The 20,669-nt window shown below is 37.6% G+C and overlaps 2 protein-coding genes across 3 annotated transcripts in view; one reads left to right on the plus strand and one right to left on the minus strand.

The window, feature by feature from the left end:
- The window catches only part of LOC133557403 (uncharacterized), a 133,028-nt gene extending 118,989 nt beyond the window's left edge, over nt 1–14,039 (plus strand). The window contains exons 1-2 of one of the 2 annotated variants that reach the window (XM_061907828.1): nt 11,794–12,688; nt 13,245–14,039. In XM_061907828.1, coding sequence (XP_061763812.1) covers nt 11,861–12,688; nt 13,245–13,571 — 1,155 coding nt within the window. In that variant the 5' untranslated portion in view covers nt 11,794–11,860 and the 3' untranslated portion in view covers nt 13,572–14,039. Of the gene's footprint in view, nt 1–11,793; nt 12,689–13,244 lie in introns of those variants that run through there. The other variant, XM_061907829.1, reaches the window with a different exon arrangement.
- On the minus strand, nt 13,569–19,381 carry LOC133557402 (uncharacterized). The gene is made up of 5 exons (XM_061907827.1): nt 19,033–19,381; nt 18,325–18,927; nt 16,758–16,889; nt 15,538–15,858; nt 13,569–15,204 (listed from the first exon to the last, which is right to left on the minus strand). The coding sequence occupies exons 1-5, from the start codon at nt 19,111–19,113 to the stop codon at nt 14,143–14,145; spliced, it is 2,199 nt and encodes a 732-aa protein (XP_061763811.1). The 5' UTR covers nt 19,114–19,381; the 3' UTR covers nt 13,569–14,142.
- Between the last annotated feature and the right edge of the window lie 1,288 nt (nt 19,382–20,669).

Raw genomic sequence — 20,669 nt, forward strand, 5'->3', positions numbered from 1 at the left:
TACTAAAGTTCTTTAAAAATAAAAAGTTTATTTTTTTCAACTTTCAATGCTTAAGTTTTTGATCAACTTCAGAAATATTTGTCAAATTTGTATAATTTTTTTTTAACACATTTTTTGTTTGTTTTATGCCTTTTTTTGAAAAAAAATTTATGGTAGAGACAGCACCCCCCGCTACCCCAAAGGGACAAGCGTTAGGAAATGGATGGATGCATGGACAACATAAACAATATTTTCCCCAAAATAACATTTGATGTGAAGTCATTGGAGCCTTGAATAGATCAATAATTCATAATAACATTGATTTTGATTCATTATTATTTTTTGAGCAATGAGACTTTTTGAAATAAAAATCCTACAAAAGTTCTTGAGGACCTAAATAATATATATATTATATATATACATATATATATATATATATATACATATATATATATATATATAATATATGTATTAAAAAAATATATATATATATAAAATCATTGAGTTAAAAATATATATATTATATATTTTTTTTAACTCAATGAATTTTTTAATATATATATTTTATATATAAATAATATATATATATATATATATATATATATAAATATAAAAATATATATATATATATTAGAGATGCACGGATAGGCAATTATATCATCCGCAACCGCATCATTAAAGTCATCATCCACCCGAACCAACATTTTATCAAAACCGCAACCGGCCGCCATCCACCCGTTGTTATATATCAGGGGTTGGCAACCTTTACCACTCAAAGAGCTATTTTGACCCGTTTCACAGAGTAAAGAAGACAATTGGAGCCGTAACCCTTTTCGCAAATATTTACTTGTGCTCATCCAGATAACAAGAATAAGGCCGTGTTATGAAGCCATTGCCTTTGACGTCACCTACCACATTTAAATATTGCTTGCCAGTCCAGCAACATGTTGTACGCAACTGCCGCAGATACACGTACACGACTGCAAGGCATACTGGGTGATACAGAGTACACTGATGGTTGTGATATAAACAACTTTAACACTCTTACTAATATGCGCCACGCTGTGAAGCCACACCAAACAAGAATGGCAAACACATTTCGGGAGAACATCCTCACAGTAACACAACATAAACGCAACACAACAAATACCCAGAATCCTTTGCATCCATGACTCTTCCTGACTATATTTTACACCCCCAACCCCCGTATAATATAGTCAGGAAGAGTCATGGATTTTATTTATTTTTTCAACTTAACGTTTTTAGATCAACTTCAGAAACATTTGTCAAGTTTTTATTATATAATTTTTTTAATCAGTTTTGTTTGCTTTATGCCTTTTTAAATATTTTTTAGATACGTAAAATACAACATATACAATATTTTCCCCCCCAAAAAATATTTGAAAGTGTAATATTCGATCATTGGAGCCCAATAATTCATAATAACTGTTCATTATTATTTTTTTCCACAATGACTGCTACAAAAAAAACAACTTCATTAAAGCTAACTTTGCAACTTTTTCTCGTCACATTTAACCTGTTTGCCCTTTTATTACTTTTTTTTAATGAGTAGTTCTAGAATATTGCACAATCTTTTTGCCTTTCTTGCCATATCCACAAGCCCCGCCCCCTGCTGTGTCTGCAGGACGCAGTCATCAGCAGCACGTCGCCCCCTGCTGGGCGGATCATTCCCACTCTCTGCTTGAACATCTCCACTATTGTCTCCCGCTTTTTGTGCCTAATGGGGTCCCAGTGTGGAGGGGCCCAGCGGGGGCCTCGGACGGAGAGAATATCCTCCTGACTGCGAGCATCCTGCGCCTTTTTCCTGTCGCATTCTAACCTAGCATGCTTTGCTGTTAAAATTTTGTGTTAGCATGTCGCTAACATGACACTTCGTAGGGAAGAAAGGCTTCGCTACACATCTTAAAAAGCAGCCTGGATCTCTGCCATCTGTCACGCACACTATAAGTTTAGTCATTGTTTTTTTTTTGTCGGTAAATATGCTAACCTAGCATGCTTTGCTGTTATGGTATATGGTAACCTGGCATGATGCTGCCGTCAAAAGGTAATGTTAGCATGTAGCTAACATGGCAGTTGGTAGGAAAATAAAAGGCTTCGCTACACATCTTAAAATGCAGCCGGGATCTCTGCCATCTGTCACGGACAATATAAGTTTAGTCATTGTTTTTTTTTTGTCGGTAAATATGCTAACCTAGCATGCTTTGCTGTTAAAATTTAGTGTTAGCATGTCGCTAACATGACACTTCGTAGGGAAGAAAGCCTTCGCTACACATCTTAAAAAGCAGCCTGGATCTCTGCCAACGACTGTGGACGTTGTAAGTTGGACCATTTAGTTTTTCATCAGTGTATATGGTAACCTAGCATGATGCTGCCGTCAAAAGGTAATGTTAGCATGTAGCTAACATGGCACTTTGTAGAAAAATAAAAGGCTTCACTACACATCTTAAAACGCAGCCTGGATCTCTGCCAACGACTGTGGACGTTGTGAGTTGGACCATTTAGTTTTTCGTCAGTGTATATGGTAACCTAGCATGATGCTGCCGTCAAAAGGTAATATTAGCATGTAGCTAACATGGCACTTTGTAGAAAAATAAAAGGCTTCACTACACATCTTAAAATGCAGCCCGGATCTCTGCCATCTGTCACGGACACTATAAGTTTAGTCATTGGGTTTTTTTTGTCGGTAAATATGCTAACCTAGCATGCTTTGCTGTTAAAATTTTGTGTTAGCATGTCGCTAACATGACACTTCGTAGGGAAGAAAGGCTTCGCTACACATCTTGAAAAGAAGCCTGGATCTCTGCCAACGACTGTGGACGTTGTGAGTTGGACCATTTAGTTTTTCGTCAGTGTATATGGTAACCTGGCATGATGCTGCCGTCAAAAGGTAATGTTAGCATGTAGCTAACATGGCACTTTGTAGAAAAATAAAAGGCTTCGCTACACATCTTAAAACGCAGCCTGGATCTCTGCCAACGACTGTGGACGTTGTGAGTTGGACCATTTAGTTTTTCATCAGTGTATATGGTAACCTAGCATGATGCTGCCGTCAAAATGTAATGTTAGCATGTAGCTAACATGGCACTTTGTAGAAAAATAAAAGGCTTCGCTACACATCTTAAAATGCAGCCGGGATCTCTGCCATCTGTCACGGACACTATAAGTTTAGTCATTGGTTTTTTTTTGTCGGTAAATATGCTAACCTAGCATGCTTTGCTGTTAAAATTTTATGTTAGCATGTCGCTAACATGACACTTCGTAGGGAAGAAAGGCTTCGCTACACATCTTAAAAAGCAGCCTGGATCTCTGCCAACGACTGTGGACGTTGTGAGTTGGACCATTTAGTTTTTCGTCAGTGTATATGGTAACCTAGCATGATGCTGCCGTCAAAAGGTAATGTTAGCATGTAGCTAACATGGCACTTTGTAGAAAAATAAAAGGCTTCGCTACACATCTTAAAACGCAGCCTGGATCTCTGCCAACGACTGTGGACGTTGTGAGTTGGACCATTTAGTTTTTCGTCAGTGTATATGGTAACCTGGCATGATGCTGCCGTCAAAAGGTAATGTTAGCATGTAGCTAACATGGCACTTTGTAGAAAAATAAAAGGCTTTGCTACACATCTTAAAATGCAGCCTGGATCTCTGCCAACGACTGTGGACGTTGTAAGTTGGACCATTTAGTTTTTCATCAGTGTATATGGTAACCTAGCATGATGCTGCCGTCAAAAGGTAATGTTAGCATGTAGCTAACATGGCACTTTGTAGAAAAAAAAAAGGCTTCGCTACACATCTTAAAACGCAGCCTGGATCTCTGCCAACGACTGTGGACGTTGTGAGTTGGACCATTTAGTTTTTCGTCAGTGTATATGGTAACCTAGCATGATGCTGCCGTCAAAAGGTAATATTAGCATGTAGCTAACATGGCACTTTGTAGAAAAATAAAAGGCTTCACTACACATCTTAAAATGCAGCCCGGATCTCTGCCATCTGTCACGGACACTATAAGTTTAGTCATTGGGTTTTTTTTGTCGGTAAATATGCTAACCTAGCATGCTTTGCTGTTAAAATTTTGTGTTAGCATGTCGCTAACATGACACTTCGTAGGGAAGAAAGGCTTCGCTACACATCTTGAAAAGAAGCCTGGATCTCTGCCAACGACTGTGGACGTTGTGAGTTGGACCATTTAGTTTTTTGTCAGTGTATATGGTAACCTGGCATGATGCTGCCGTCAAAAGGTAATGTTAGCATGTAGCTAACATGGCACTTTGTAGAAAAATAAAAGGCTTCGCTACACATCTTAAAACGCAGCCTGGATCTCTGCCAACGACTGTGGACGTTGTGAGTTGGACCATTTAGTTTTTCATCAGTGTATATGGTAACCTAGCATGATGCTGCCGTCAAAATGTAATGTTAGCATGTAGCTAACATGGCACTTTGTAGAAAAATAAAAGGCTTCGCTACACATCTTAAAATGCAGCCGGGATCTCTGCCATCTGTCACGGACACTATAAGTTTAGTCATTGGTTTTTTTTTGTCGGTAAATATGCTAACCTAGGATGCTTTGCTGTTAAAATTTTATGTTAGCATGTCGCTAACATGACACTTCGTAGGGAAGAAAGGCTTCGCTACACATCTTAAAAAGCAGCCTGGATCTCTGCCAACGACTGTGGACGTTGTGAGTTGGACCATTTAGTTTTTCGTCAGTGTATATGGTAACCTAGCATGATGCTGCCGTCAAAAGGTAATGTTAGCATGTAGCTAACATGGCACTTTGTAGAAAAATAAAAGGCTTCGCTACACATCTTAAAACGCAGCCTGGATCTCTGCCAACGACTGTGGACGTTGTGAGTTGGACCATTTAGTTTTTCGTCAGTGTATATGGTAACCTGGCATGATGCTGCCGTCAAAAGGTAATGTTAGCATGTAGCTAACATGGCACTTTGTAGAAAAATAAAAGGCTTTGCTACACATCTTAAAATGCAGCCTGGATCTCTGCCAACTGTCATGGACACCGTGAGTTTGATCATTCGGTTTTTCTTCAGTATATGTCAAAACGTAGCATGATGCTGCCGTTGAAAGGTAATGTTAGCATGTAGCTAACATGGCACTTTGTAAAAAATAAATAAAAGGCTTTGCTACACATCTTAAAATGCAGCCTGGATCTCTGCCAACTATTGTGGACGCTGTTAGTTGGATAAATCTGTTTCTGTTTAGTGAATATGCTAACCGAGCATGATGCTCCCGTTAAAAGGTAATGTTAGCATGTAGCTAATATAGCACTTTGTGAAAAGATCAAAGGCTTCACTACACATCTTAAAATGCAACCTGGATCTCTGCCAACTATTGTAGACCCTAGGAGTTTGATCATTTTGTTGTTCGTCAGTGAATATGCTAGCCTAGAATGATGCTGCTGTTGAAATGTAATGTTAGCATGTGGCTAACATAGCACTTTAAAAAAAAGAAGAAAAAAAAGGGTTCGTTACAAATCTTAAAATGCAGGCTGGATCTCTGCCAAACTATTGTGTACGTTGTGAGTTTGATTATTTTGTTTTTTTTCAGTGAACATGCTAACCTCGCGCGATGCTGCCGATAAAATGTAGTGTTAGCATGTAGCTAACCACAGGGCGGCTGTACGCACAAACACACCCATCACAGGGCATGCTCATTTGCATACTCATTTGCATGCTCTTTTGCATAGCCATCAGGATGCATGAAGGTAATAGCCTAACAGGCTCATAACACACTTTGATGAGCGCACAAAGTGAGGGGACACAATTAAACGTGACACTAAATCACGGGGGGAGTGGGAGTGGGAGTGGGAGTGGGAGTGGGAGTGGGAGTGATGATGATAAAGGTGGTGGTAGTACAATAAGTGCAACATCGCCACGGAAACGAGAAACGCAAAGTTGCTGAGCTTTTCTGAACTGTCTGGTTAAATTAGCATAAATAGCATGTTAGCATGAGGCATATATAGCATGTTAGCATGAGGCATATATAGCATGTTAGCATGAGGCATATATAACATGTTAGCATGAGGCATATATAGCATGTTAGCATGGAGCATATATAGCATGTTAGCATGGGGCATATATAGCATGTTAGCATGAGGCATATAATGGTTTGTACAGTCCTTTGAGACATTTGTGATTCAGGGCTATATAAATAAACATTGATTGATTGATATAGCATGTTAGCATTAGGCATATATAGCATGTTAGCATGGGGCACATATAGCATGTTAGCATGAGGCATATATAGCATGTTAGCATGAGGCATATATAGCATGTTAGCATGAGACATTTATAGCATGTTAGCATGAGGCAAATATAGCATGTTAGCATGAGGCATATATAGCATGTTAGCATACATAGCATGTTAGCATGAGGCATATATAGCATGTTAGCATAAGGCATATATAGCATGTTAGCATGAGGCATATATAGCATGTTAGTATGTGGCATATATAGCATGTTAGCATGAGGCATATATAGCATGTTAGCATGTGGCATATACAGCATGTTAGCATGAGGCATATATAACACGTTAGCATGAGGCATATTTAGCATGGGGCATATATAGTAGCATGCTAGCATGAGGCATATATATCACATTAGCATGAGGCATATATAGCATGTTAGCATGAGGCATATATAGCATATTAGCATGAGGCATATATAGCATGTTAGCATGAGGCATATTTAGCATGTTAGCATGGAGCATACATAGCATGTTAGCATGGGGCATATATAGCATGTTAGCATGAGGCATATAATGGTTTGTACAGTCCTTTGAGACATTTGTGATTTAGGGCTATATAAATAAACATTGATTGATTGATATAGCATGTTAGCATGAGGCATATATAGCATGTTAGCATGAGGCATATATATCATGTTAGCATGAGGCATATATAGCATGTTAGCATGAGGCATATATAGCATGTTAGCATGAGGCATATATATCACGTTAGCATGAGGCAAATATAGCATGTTAGCATGAGGCATATATAGCATGTTAGCATGAGGCATATATAGCATGTTAGCACTAGACATATATAGTATGTTAGCATGAGGCATATATAGCATGTTAGCATGAGGCATATATAGCATGTTAGCATGAGGCATATATAGCATGTTAGCATGAGGCATATATATCACGTTAGCATGAGGCAAATATAGCATGTTAGCATGAGGCATATATAGCATGTTAGCATGAGGCATATATATCACGTTAGCATGAGGCAAATATAGCATGTTAGCATGAGGCATATATAGCATGTTAGCATGAGGCATATATAGCAAGTTAGCATGAGGCATATATAGCATGTTAGCATGAGGCATATATAGCATGTTAGCATGAGGCATATATGTCATGTTAGCATGAAGCATGTATAGCATGTTAGCATGGAGCATATATAGCATGAGGCATATATAGCATGTTAGCATGAGGCATATATAGCATGTTAGCATGAGGCATATATAGCATGTTAGCATGAGGCATATATGGCATGTTAGCATGAGGCATATATAGCATGTTAGCATGGAGCATATATAGCATGGGGCATACATAGCATGTTAGCATGAGGCATATATAGCATGTTAGCATAAGGCATATATAGCATGTTAGCATGAGGCATATATAGCATGTTAGCATGAGGCATATATATCACGTTAGCATGAGGCAAATATAGCATGTTAGCATGAGGCATATATAGCATGTTAGCATGAGGCATATATAGCATGTTAGCATGGGGCATATATAGCATGTTAGCATGAGGCATTTAATGGTTTGTACAGTCCTTTGAGACATTTGTGATTTAGGGCTATATAAATAAACATTGATTGATTGATATAGCATGTTAGCATTAGGCATATATAGCATGTTAGCATGAGGCATATATATCATGTTAGCATGAGGCATATATAGCATGTTAGTATGGGGCATATATAGCATGTTAGCATGAGGCATATATAGCATGCTAGTATGGGGCATATATAGCATGTTACCATGAGGCATATATACCATGTTAGCACTAGACATATATAGCATGTTAGCATGGGGCATATAATGGTTTGTACAGTCCTTTGAGACATTTGTGATTTAGGGCTATATAAATAAACATTGATTGATTGATATAGCATGTTAGCATTAGGCATATATAGCATGTTGGCATGAGGCATATATAGCATGTTAACATGAGGCATATATAGCATGTTAGCATGGGGCATATATAGCATGTTAGCATGAGGCATATATAGCATGTTAGCATGAGGTATATATAGCATGTTAGCATGGGGCATATATAGTAGCATGCTAGCATGAGGCATATATAGCATGTTAGCATGAGGCATATATAGCATGTTAGCATGAGGCATATATATCATGTTAGCATGAGGCATATATAGCATGTTAGCATGGGGCATATATAGCATGTTAGCATGAGGCATATATAGCATGTTAGCATGAGGCATATATAGCATGTTAGCATGAGGCATATATAGCATGTTAGCATGAGGCATATATAGCATGTTAGCATGGGGCATATATAGCATGTTAGCATGGGGCATATATAGCATGTTAGTATAAGGCATATATAGCATGTTAGCATGAGGCATATATAGCATGTTAGCACTAGACATATATAGCATGTTAGCATGGGGCATATATAGCATGTTAGCATGAGGCATATATAGCATGTTAGCATGAGGCATATATAGCATGTTAGCACTAGACATATATAGCATGTTAGCATGTGCCATATATAGCATGTTAGCATGAGGCATATATAGCATGTTAGCATGAGGCATATATAGCATGTTAGCATGAAGAGCAATGACTAAAAAAATCCCACAAAAATTGTTAAGGACCCTACAGGGTTCTTCTTCTAAAAGTATTTAAAACATTTTTTTTTTTAGAATTTTTGAATTTTTTGAAAGGCGTTTAAAGCCCTTGGTACAGAATAGTGTCATTTTTTTAAAGTAGTTACAAACGTTTATATTTTGGTGACCAAATGAGGTTTTTGAGCCAAGTTGATGAAACATTAAGAGGGTGGGGGGGGTGAAATGGTGAATTAACAATGAGTGAGCCTTAAAAAGCTCATTTCAATGCGCACGTTTGTGTGAAAAATAATAATAGAGGTGCTGAATATTTCATCTCCTTCCCCAAATTCCCCCCAGCTGAAGGATGACTTTTGGGTTGCGCTTGGCGAAAAAAAATTAAAATAAAATAAATAAATAAATAAAATGAAAATTTGATGCATTTTAAATAACTAAATTCCAAAGTGTTTGGGTCAAGTAATCTGAGGGAAGACAAAGAAACAAGGAATGTTTTCTTTTATCAGCGCCTATTTATTATTCATACGGAGCATTAGCATACACACACCACACACACACACACACACACACACACACACACACACACACACACACACACACACACACACACACACACTAGGGGAGGAGGGGGGTTTCCAGGTGAAACATCCTCATTAGCTTTATGGCTTTTTCTTTGGCTTTTTTAACAGCCAGCCAGGAGGCGTTGATAAGCATAGACCAGGAAACGTCAACTAAGGGTGCTTATATAATCATTTTTTTTACCCAGCCCCTTCCTGCTCCATCACTGACAATAATCCCCGAATATTCCTACCAACATTGGTGGTGGGTTTGTAGAGGGGTTGGGACTGGGTTCGAATCCTGTCGCTGTTAATTGCTTCCGGGCCTGAGGGATTATGAATTAAATAAAATAAACTTTTTCCACCACACTGAAAAATATAAGCATTTTCATATTTGTCATTTTAAAAACCAATCTTCCCTTCAGAGCTGCCCCCTCAAGTTCGGTCTGAGAGGCGTTTTCATGCACATGCAAATATGGAGTTGCAAGTGGACTAAAGAATGAGGCAGAGTCAAAGAAAAAAAATAACAGCATTTGGATTCACTTTAAAAATCTATTTCTACTTTTAAATGTTTTTATTTATTTGTTTTAATCCACTTGTTGGGTTAATTGTCCTGAAATAGCCTCGGTGTTTTTTCCTGACCATAACATATACTGAGCACTCTATAACGGAGAAACCACGGAAACCTCCACTATATATATATATGTATATATATATATATATATATATATATATATATATATATATATATATATATATATATATATATATATTACCACAACAGTGGTAATAAAAGATGCAATCTATATTTAAAAGAGAAACTGTTTATTATGTATCATCCAGACCTGTCATCCCTCAACAAGCGCAGTGAAATCATTTCAACATGCCGCCACAGACGGAAACACCTCCCAGGTAACACTTGAGCCAATCACCACGCTCCTACGCCTGCCTGTACCCACCCATTCTGTGCCCGATATAAACCATTGTATGTAAATGCTTCCATTAAAATTTCCTGATGATCGAGGGAACCCCTCATGAAACAGTTCTGTAGAGATGAAGTAGTCTTGTGATTTTTCCCACACATACATATATTGCGCTCTACCGCGGTATCAAGCACTATTCTCTGGATAATCCAATCAAGACACACATATATATATATATATATATATATATATATATATATATATATATATATATATATAAATCATTTCAACATGCCGTCTGTGGCGGCATGTTGAAATGATTTCACTGCGCTTGTTGAGGGATGACAGGTCTGGATGATATATAATAAACAGTTTCTCTTTTAAATATAGATTGCATCTTTTATTACCACTGTTGTGGTAATATATATATATATATATATATATATATATATATATATATATATATATATATATATATATATATATATATATATATAAAACAGCAATTACAGGTGTAACTTAATACAATGTTTTTTAACAGCAGAGCAGGGGTCAGCAACCTTTTTGAAAGGAAGAGCTACTTCTTGGGTACTGATTAATGCCAAGGGCTACCAGTTTGATACACACTTAAATAAGTTGCCGGAAATAGCCAATTTGCTCAATTTACCTTTAATAAATAAATCTGTATATATATATATATATATATATATATATATATATATATATATATATATATATATATATATATATATATATGTATATATATATAAAAAAGGGTATTTCTGTCTGTTGTTCCGTCGTACATTTTTTTTCCTTTTACGGAAGGTTTTTTGTAGAGAATAAATGACGATAAAAACACTTAATCGAACGGTTTAAAAGAGGAGAAAACTTGGAAAAAAATGAAAATTTAATTTTGAAACATAGTTTATCTTCAATTTAGACCTTTTAAAATTCAAAAATCAACCGAAAAAAATGAAGGGAAAAACTAGCTAATTTGAATCTTTTTGAAAAAATGTAAAAAAGAATTTATGGAACATCATTAGTCATTTTTCCTGTTTAAGATTAATTTTTGAATTTTTATGACATGTTTTAAAAAGGTTAAAATCCAATCTGCACTTTGTTAGAATATATAACAAATTGGACCAAACTACATTTCTAACAAAGACAAATCCTTATTTTTTCTACATTTTCCCGCAAAAAATTTTTCAAAGAAATTTTGAAATAAGATTTCAATTTGATTCGTACTACGGAGCCCCTAAAGGGACATGGGGATTTTTTTTTTTAGTACGGAGCCCCTAAAGGGACATGGGGATTTTTTTTTTTAGACATGTATCTCGTGCGCACGAGAAACTATCTCGTGGCCACGAGAAAGTTTCTCATGGCCACGAGAAACTTTCTATAAAAAAAATAAAAACTTTTTTTTTTTTTTTTTTGAATAAAAAGTTTCTCGTGCGCACGAGATAGTTTCTCGTGGCCACGAGATAGTTTCTCGTGCGCACGAGAAAGCATTGGATGCGTGCGTGTGGTTTGAGGTGTGTGTTAAAATGGCAGTTCAGGAGTTAATTCGGCTGTATTTCCAACTCGGACTTCATTGTAAGGACATTGCTGCTTTGCTTGCAAGTCGTCATCGGTATATTGTGTCTGAAAGACATTTAAAACGAATTATGAAGGCATGTAGTCTGTTTCGGAGCAAAGGATACACCTCTTTGGATTGCGTGGTAGATTTCATTCAGCAGCAGTTACAAACAAGTGGCCTGCTGTGTGGATATAGGTGGATGTACACTAAATGCAAGGAGGATGGATTACACGTCAAGAAAGAAGAAGTACGCTTAATTCTTAAAGAACTTGACCCGAGGGGTGTTGAACTCAGAGCAAGGAGACGGCTCCATCGTCGCAACTATTTCGCAAAAGGGCCCAATTATATTTGGCACTTTGACTCTTATGACAAACTGAAACCATTTGGTATCTGTATAAACGGCTGTATTGACGGATTCTCCCGGAAAATTATCTGGATGAATGCATTTACGACCAGCAGTGACCCAAAAATCATTGGAGGCTACTATATGGAGGCAGTGAAGAAATTTGGTGGTTGTCCGAGGATTGTCAGAGGCGATCGGGGCACTGAAAATGTTAAAGTCAGAGACTTTCAGCGTTTTCTCCGTCGCAACATTGATGACGGTTCTGGTATTGACAGCTACATCGAAGGGGCAAGCACAGCAAATCAGCGCATAGAGAGTTGGTGGGGTTTCCTCAGAAGAGAATCAATGGAGTTCTATATCTCTATCTTCACTGACCTGAAGGACCGTGGTTTGTTCGGTGGCACATACTTGGACCGAGGTCTAATTCAGTTCTGCTTTATGAGCTTCATTCAGGTAAGCGACAATGCATTGTTTTATCTATTTTCTGATGTTTTTATTGACTGGCATGCACACACATGTAATATAGCAAGTGCATCTCTTTTTTACAAGCGGGCTGCAGAGATGGAATGAATCAACAGTACAACAGTGCCATCTAATGGAAAAACTACTGAATTACATTTTCGTTTTTGTCTTTTAACATCCTTCCATGAGCAGACAGTGGGTGTGAATATTAGCACTTGTGTCTCATGTCTATGTGTCTTCTTAATTACTGTTATTGGTGTCCTACAATACCCTATTAATTCATCATCAGTGTCGGGGGGTTTGGTAGCCCTAATAACCCCCCCCGTACAAGCATAGTGGGCAGCAAACTGTTTTTATTCATTTATGTTTATTAATTTATATATTTATATTTGGCCTTTTCCTCTCATTTTCTCCTAACGTCATCAAAAACCTCAAGATTTAACATAATTTATTTGAAGTAATCTCATAACTAAATTAAAGAGCACATGATGATAATAACAAATTGCATATTAATGTACTTTTCTTTCTCTCTGTACTGTTTTTCCAGGATGAATTAGACGAGACCATCAATGTGTGGGATGCACATGTCATCAGACCATCAAAGAATGACAGGGTGCCCAGTGGTCGCCCCCGAATCATGTACATGTTCCCAGAACTCTACACAACTTGTGATTGCATTTCCCCAGTGGACAGAGCTGATGTACAGTTGTGTCAGAGTAACTGCACATTTCGACCAGCAGTGCCATGTGACACAGACATCTACAACATCTGCAACATTCTGATGGCAGAGTCACAGCTGCATCTTCCAGCTGATGCTTATCAGGCATTGGATTTGTACCTTCACTTGAGGAATGAGATAACATCAACTCTCTAATTTGAGATGGATTTTTATTCAGATTATTCAGAGCTACAACATGTCCACACTGACTACACTTGAACAGTGCTATGCCACAAACATTAAGAACATTTTGCAGCAAAACTGAGGTGCAAATAGGATTGATATGTCACTATATGCACACTGACTGCAAAGAGAAACAAGGCAGGACATGAAAGAGGAAATGAACAGAACTGAACAACCATTAGAAATGTATTGTACTTGCATTGAACATGAACTTGTTTGTTGAATGATGACATAAATTCTGAACATTATTCAGAATAACAATTGTATAAAAGATGCACATGAAAATGTAATAATTGTACAAAAAGGGACATTTACCTATGAGAACAGACCCTGCTGACTTATCAAAATTATTAAACTGTCTTGTGGAAAAAAAACTGAATCTCAATGTACTAACAATTTACAGAAAAAAATAAGAAAATAAAACAATTTTAAAAATGTAAACGGTCTCTGTTTTAATAAGAACAATAAATGAAAATCTGTAGAAACAGTTTTGCATCAGACAAATGCAAAACTCAGTGTAGAAGATAGATGTGCTTTCCATTCACTACATAATATCCATTGTGAAGCAGTCACCAGACAAGACATTATCAAATTCTTTGCGAAACTCAGGGTATGTGATGTAAGTGCATGGTAACTCAAGAACTGCTCCACATGTGTGTGCTACAGGCCTGCGACTTAAACCACACAATGTGTTAAAAATGACTTCAATTGTGTCTTTGCACAGCACAGTAGATCCTGTGCAGAAGCGTAAGAAAATCTCCAATTTTCTTTGGTCGATGCTTCTCACATACCGTAGCAGGTGGTTAAGAGCAGTCTGCTCTTGTGGATTTAGGCTTTCAAGTGATGATTTTATCATCTGGGCCACTTTCTTGTTAGTTGGCCTCTTAGATTCATATATCTCCATTATGTTGTCTGTGGTTATGAGCGTTGGCATAGCATTATGAACACTGGAGTGGAAACAGTCAATTATAAACTTTGGCTCTTGAAGAAGAGCTTTGTGGGCCATTGTTAAAATAGCAGCCCGTAAATTATTTTTAGGGGGCAGGCAGTGTGATCCCATTCTGGAGAAGACATCAAGTAAGTCCTCCTCAACAGTTTCATCAATGGTACCCTGTAGTGCTTTTTCAAGCGACACACGCTCATTTTCTGAAAGAAATCTGGCAAATGACATCATTAATAGTTCTTCATCCACTGAGCTAACTCCTTTACAACAGGCAAGAACAAAGGCTGGTGACAGTCTGATTGGTAGGATTTTGTGGTCCAGGTATCCTTTCAACCACACTCTTCCGAGCGCTTGCCATTTCTTCTCAGAATAGTCTGGTCGTAGCCTGGGTACTCGTTCATCTTCCCCCTCACACTGGTCCAAGAAGTGGTCCCAGAATGCGGAGTACGCCTCTCTTGACACACCATCACTGTCCATAGCTTTCTCATTTGTAAACTCCATTCTTAGACGAGCATTCAGTACTTTTGGATCCATGAAGACATTAAGGACATCATCAACTATGTTTACTCGTCTTAATTTCAAAATAAGGATTTCTTTGTCAAATGGATCTGGTGATGCTGGAAGACAGCTTGATGATACAGGACCATCATTGAATGTGGAATGCTGCAAGATATTTTAAAAAGGTAATTAAGTGTGATTATTGATTGATTAATCCTTTTGTGAACAGAAAAGAATCAAAGATTTTGACAATCAATGTATCAAATAGCATGCAAAAATGGTGATAATGTTGTGGTTTTAAATTTTCCGCTTTTCTATTTCATACAACGATGCATTAAATTACAAATGAGTTTTGGAATGGTTGGATGAAACATGAATCTAAAAACATATGCTTAGGATGAAAGATCTTCGGATGGTAATGTTACAGTTTTTGTACATTTTAAAAATGTAAAATGTAACAATTTTACAGGACTGTAAGACGTTAGTGCTACATTGTACCTGCATGCTGCTCAAGTCATGTGGATTCCAGGGAAGTGTGGTGTCTTGAGAATCACTATCATCACCAACAATGGGTCCAAACTTCACTTCAGAGTCCTCAAGAGATTGTTGAATGGCAGGATTAAGAGGGGAATCTGAGACATCACTTAACTGGTCTGCATCTTGACTTGGCACAGGCGTTAAACAGTCATCTTCAGATCCATGCCTTCTTGTTGACTGCTGAGTATGACTGCCAACATCCTCAGTAGGTTGTGTATGCAGGAGCTCTGTGTTACCCATCTCAGGAGTTGCTGATCTTGACTGGCTGATTGTCTCTCTTCTCTATTGATCATTTCATATAAAAAACAAGAAAACAAACAAATGTATTATCCATCCATCCATCCATTTTCTACCGCTTATTCCCTTTAGGGTGGCGGGGGGCGCTGGTGCCTACTCAGCTACAATTGGGCGGAAGGCAGGGTACACCCTGGATAAGTCACCACCTCATCGCAGGGCCAACACAGATAGACAGACAACATTCACACTCACATTCACACACTAGGGACCATTTAGGGTTGCCAATCAACCTATCATATTATCTATAGTTTGAATAATCTCATCCAAGCTGCCGGGTACTCCGGCTTCCTCTCACTTCCAAAGACATGCACCTGGGGATAGGTTGATTGGCAACACTAAATTGGCCCTAGTGTGTGAATGTGAATGTTGTCTGTCTATCTGTGATGAGGTGGCAACTTGTCCAGGGTGTACCCCACCTTCCGCCCAAATGCAGCTGATAGGCACCAGCAACCCCCGCTATCCCAAAAGGGACAAGCGGTAGAAAATGGATGGATGGATGGAAGCTGCTATATATATTCATGTGACTATAACACTCTGCACCTGAGTAAATTATTTGGTGTATGCATTTTTAATTAATGTAGGATAACATTTAAAGCATTCACAGACTTCCATCTTAACTGCAGATTTAAAACTAAAACTATAAATTATGGTTTCTTAAAGGCCATTTCTGTGCCCTCATATATTTCACCTGTGATTTATAATAGACATAGCTCCTGTGTCATGCAGATTTAATTTAAATGACACTACAGGAAACTATAACTATAAAAATATGTTTGAATTTTAATGAATACTGAACATTTTGGTACAATAAAATCTTCAGACAACACAAGTTCAGTACTGTTTAGCAAAGACTGGTTCCATAAAAATGCAATACGAGTGCTTACTTGTTCATGGTTTTGCTGCATTGAGCCACTTGGAGATAGATCTAAATCAGAGGAGCTCTCTGGATGATCCACTTCATTGAGTCTCCTGGTCTTGTTCCTCAAGGATCGTGTCTTCATTGTCCTAGACCTAGCCTATAAAACGGTGAGCAGCAAATTGTGAGCAGCACATTGTGAGCTTATACAGACTTGACATAGAAATAAGACACTAGATTTATCCTAACAAAAAAAAGACATCTGTGAAAGTACAGATCACATTGAATAAGACCACAGGTAAGAAAGCAAACGTGAATATCAACATCATATCCGTCATATAAGACAGGTGTGGTACACAACCATAATCAGTATTGGCGCTAGGAATTTTCAAAATGGGGCCCCACACTAAATTTTGGGGGTTCCACTTTTTTGTAAGCTTTTTAAAACAAATGATAAATGTATGCATTATCCTGTTATATCTCACATTCTGTACTGTGTTTTGGAAAAAGGTTGTTATCGACGTTACTTAATCCATTAAACAAATAATACAAAAGAAAACACATTTTAATGCATATGTAAATGTCTTCAGTTATAAACATTCATTCACATTCTTCTTTCCTTCATGGATTCTAACTTAATTTGTTTCTGTATTATTATTTAATAAGTGGTAGGTGTATTTATTTCAGTATAAAAGTGTAAACACTTTTTTGCTTGGGTCATGAAATGATGATAATGGTGTGCCAGGGCATACATACATTTTCGTTTGTTTGTTTTATACCCTTTTTGTCAAACAAAACTATGTTTTTTTGTGGCAAACAAACATCCATCCATCCATCCATTTTCTACTGCTTGTCCCTTTCCGGATCACAGGGGGTGCTGGAGCCTATCTCAGCTGCCTAGGATAGTTCAATAATTCATAAAAACATACATTTTCATTCAATTTTATATTTTTATTTTATATGGGACGGCGTGGCGCAGTGGGAGAGTGGCCGTGCGCAACCCGAGGGTCCCTGGTTCAAATCCCACCTAGTACCAACCTCGTCATGTCCGTTGTGTCCTGAGCAAGACACTTCACCCTTGCTCCTGATGGGTGCTGGTTGGCGCCTTGCATGGCAGCTCCCTCCATCAGTGTGTGGATGTGTGTGTGAATGGGTAAATGTGGAAGTAGTGTCAAAGCGCTTTGAGTACCTTGAAGGTAGAAAAGCGCTATAGAAGTACAACCCATTTATTTATTTATTAATATTATGTTTTGAGCAATGACAGTTTTAAAGAAAAAACAGCTTTGTTTTATTAGTCAACAGTGCACCTTTTTCTAAATTACATTTCACCTCTAAACTTTTTCATTCCACTTTTGTTATTTTTTGTTTATTTTATTAGTATTTTTAGAATGTGACGTGGGCCTTTAAAACATTAGCTGTGGGCCGCAAATGGCCTGCGGGGCACACTTTTGACACCCCTGCTAGAGATAATAAAACATTAAATCTGATAAGTCTGTGGATAAAAAGCAGAGCCTGGCGACGCATGCAATCAATATAAATGGAATACCTACAGTAATCTATGTATTGATATCACAAATGTGGCAGAGGATAATTACCTTCAGCGGCGTTTTCTGTGTTGGCTCCATGTCCGATGATTCATCAGAGAGAAGTAGAATGTTGTTAGACTTGGTGGCTGTGTAGACGCGTAGCATTTTTAGTTTAGTCTGTTCGTACAGCTGGCCCACCGTGACTTCACGGGGCACAGGACTGTGACTGTAATCACAAATGTCAAACTCGAAGTCTTCTATCAGTCCTTTTGATGAATGCCCATTTGCAAAAAACAAGCATTTGCCTGTCTCCAACAGTTCACCCATAGTCACTGATTTCTGGACCGACAGATTCCGTGTTCCTCCTCCTTTTCTCGTTCTAACCTGGTGATACATTCCACTCTCAAAGTGGAGCCATCCCATTTCAACCCGCCGGGTGATTTTGGCTGCATTTTTTTGGCCAGTAGCGGTGCCTTGTACAGTATTAGGAGTTCTTAACCTGTCTCTTAATTTCTGCATGAGGGAGGACTTCACTGTCTCGGCTCCACCCGACTCTTCGTTTGTCACAGTTCTTTGACGGCAAAATGCTCTGAGCGCAAGTCGATCCCCATATCTTTCGATATACTTGCTTAACTCCTTATCTTTCATAATGCCTATGACATTGGTGTCGATCTGTAAAAAGCAAAACGTTTGCTAAATGGTATTTCCTACAGTAAAATAGCAACATTAAAAGTAGGCTATTTCTTACTTTATATAAAAGTTAATAAGTTTCCTCACCTTGTCTTCTTTTAGTTTGTTGATGACACTTTCAGGTATATTCCGCATTTGAAGGAACATGAATAAATCTACAGCAGCCATCTTTGTTTAATAACAGGTATCAAAACTGCTGAGCAACGGGAGATTATGGGCGAGGGAACGTCTTTGTTGGAAATAGAGCCGCATAAACTCCTAAACTGCCATTTTAAAACACACCTCAAACCACGTGCACGCATCCAATGCTTTCTCGTGCGCACGAGAAACTTTCTCGTGGCCACGAGATAGTTTTTATTTAAAAACATTTTTTTTAATTTTTTTAAATAAAAAGTTTCTCGTGGCCATGAGAAACTTTCTCGTGGCCACGAGATAGTTTCTCGTGCGCACGAGATACATGTCTAAAAAAAAAAAAAAATCCCCATGTCCCTTTAGGGGCTCCGTATGATTCTACAGATTTTCCAGAATAATTTTTTTGAATTTTAATCATAACAAGTTTGAAGAAATATTTCACAAATATTCTTCGGCGAAAAAACAAAGCTAAAATGAAGAATTAAATTGAAATCTATTTATTATTCTTTACAATAAAAAAAAAATTAAATACTTGAACATTGATTTAAATTGTCAGGAAAGAAGAGGAAGGAATTTAAAAGGTAAAAAGGTATATCAATCATTCAATCAATCAATCAATGTTTATTTATATAGCCCTAAATCACAAGTGTCTCAAAGGGCTGCACAAGCCACAACGACATACGCGGTACAGAGCCCACATAAGGCCAAGGAAAAACTCACCCCAGTGGGAAAACTTTAGAGAGGACCGCATATTTGGGCGACCCCCCCCCCCCCCCCCAACCCCCCAACATCCAGAAATTAAAACTTATTTCAGGCATGTGATTTGAACTTATTAAAAAAAAAACTGAAAATCTTCCAATAGTTTTTTAAATACCGTATTTTTCGGACTATAAGTCACAATTTTTTTCACGGGAGTGCGACTGATATATATATATATGTATTTAAAAATCCCTAAAATCTTTTTTAAGCTTCTATTTTTTTCTCTAAAATTGTCTTTCTGAAAGTTATACGAAGCAAAATAAAAAAAATAAATGAATTTATTTAAACAAGTGAAGACTAAGTCTTTAAAATATTTTTGGGGATTTTCAAATTCTATTTGAGTTTTGTCTCTCTTAGAATTAAAAATGTCGAGCAAAGCGAGACCAGCTTGCTAGTAAATAAATACAATTTTAAAAAATAGGGGCAGCTCACTGGTAAGTGCTGCTATTTGAGCTATTTTTAGAACAAGCCAGCGGGCGACTCATCTGGTCCTTACGGGCGACCCGGTGTTGGTGACCCCTGCTATTGTGGTTTTAGCTTGCTTTTATCTTTACTGCTATTACAATCAATTCAAAACAACATATTTGTAACTTATTTTTTAACCAGCATCATCCTTTTTTATATATTTATAAAATAGAAAATGGAAAAATACAAAATACAATACAAGACATGGTGGCGTCTAGAGAATATGACAGACCACGTTGTCTTCATGTTAAAATGGCGTACAATACAAACTTAAATATGAACATACTGACACAAAATACGCACATAGTGCAACTATTATTACCTGCAATGAGTTACACAATATGTGGTTAGCACCTCTGCTGGTTTCG

Source organism: Nerophis ophidion, linkage group LG08 (genome assembly GCF_033978795.1).
Source record: "Nerophis ophidion isolate RoL-2023_Sa linkage group LG08, RoL_Noph_v1.0, whole genome shotgun sequence".
In the NCBI taxonomy this organism is placed as follows: domain Eukaryota; kingdom Metazoa; phylum Chordata; class Actinopteri; order Syngnathiformes; family Syngnathidae; genus Nerophis; species Nerophis ophidion.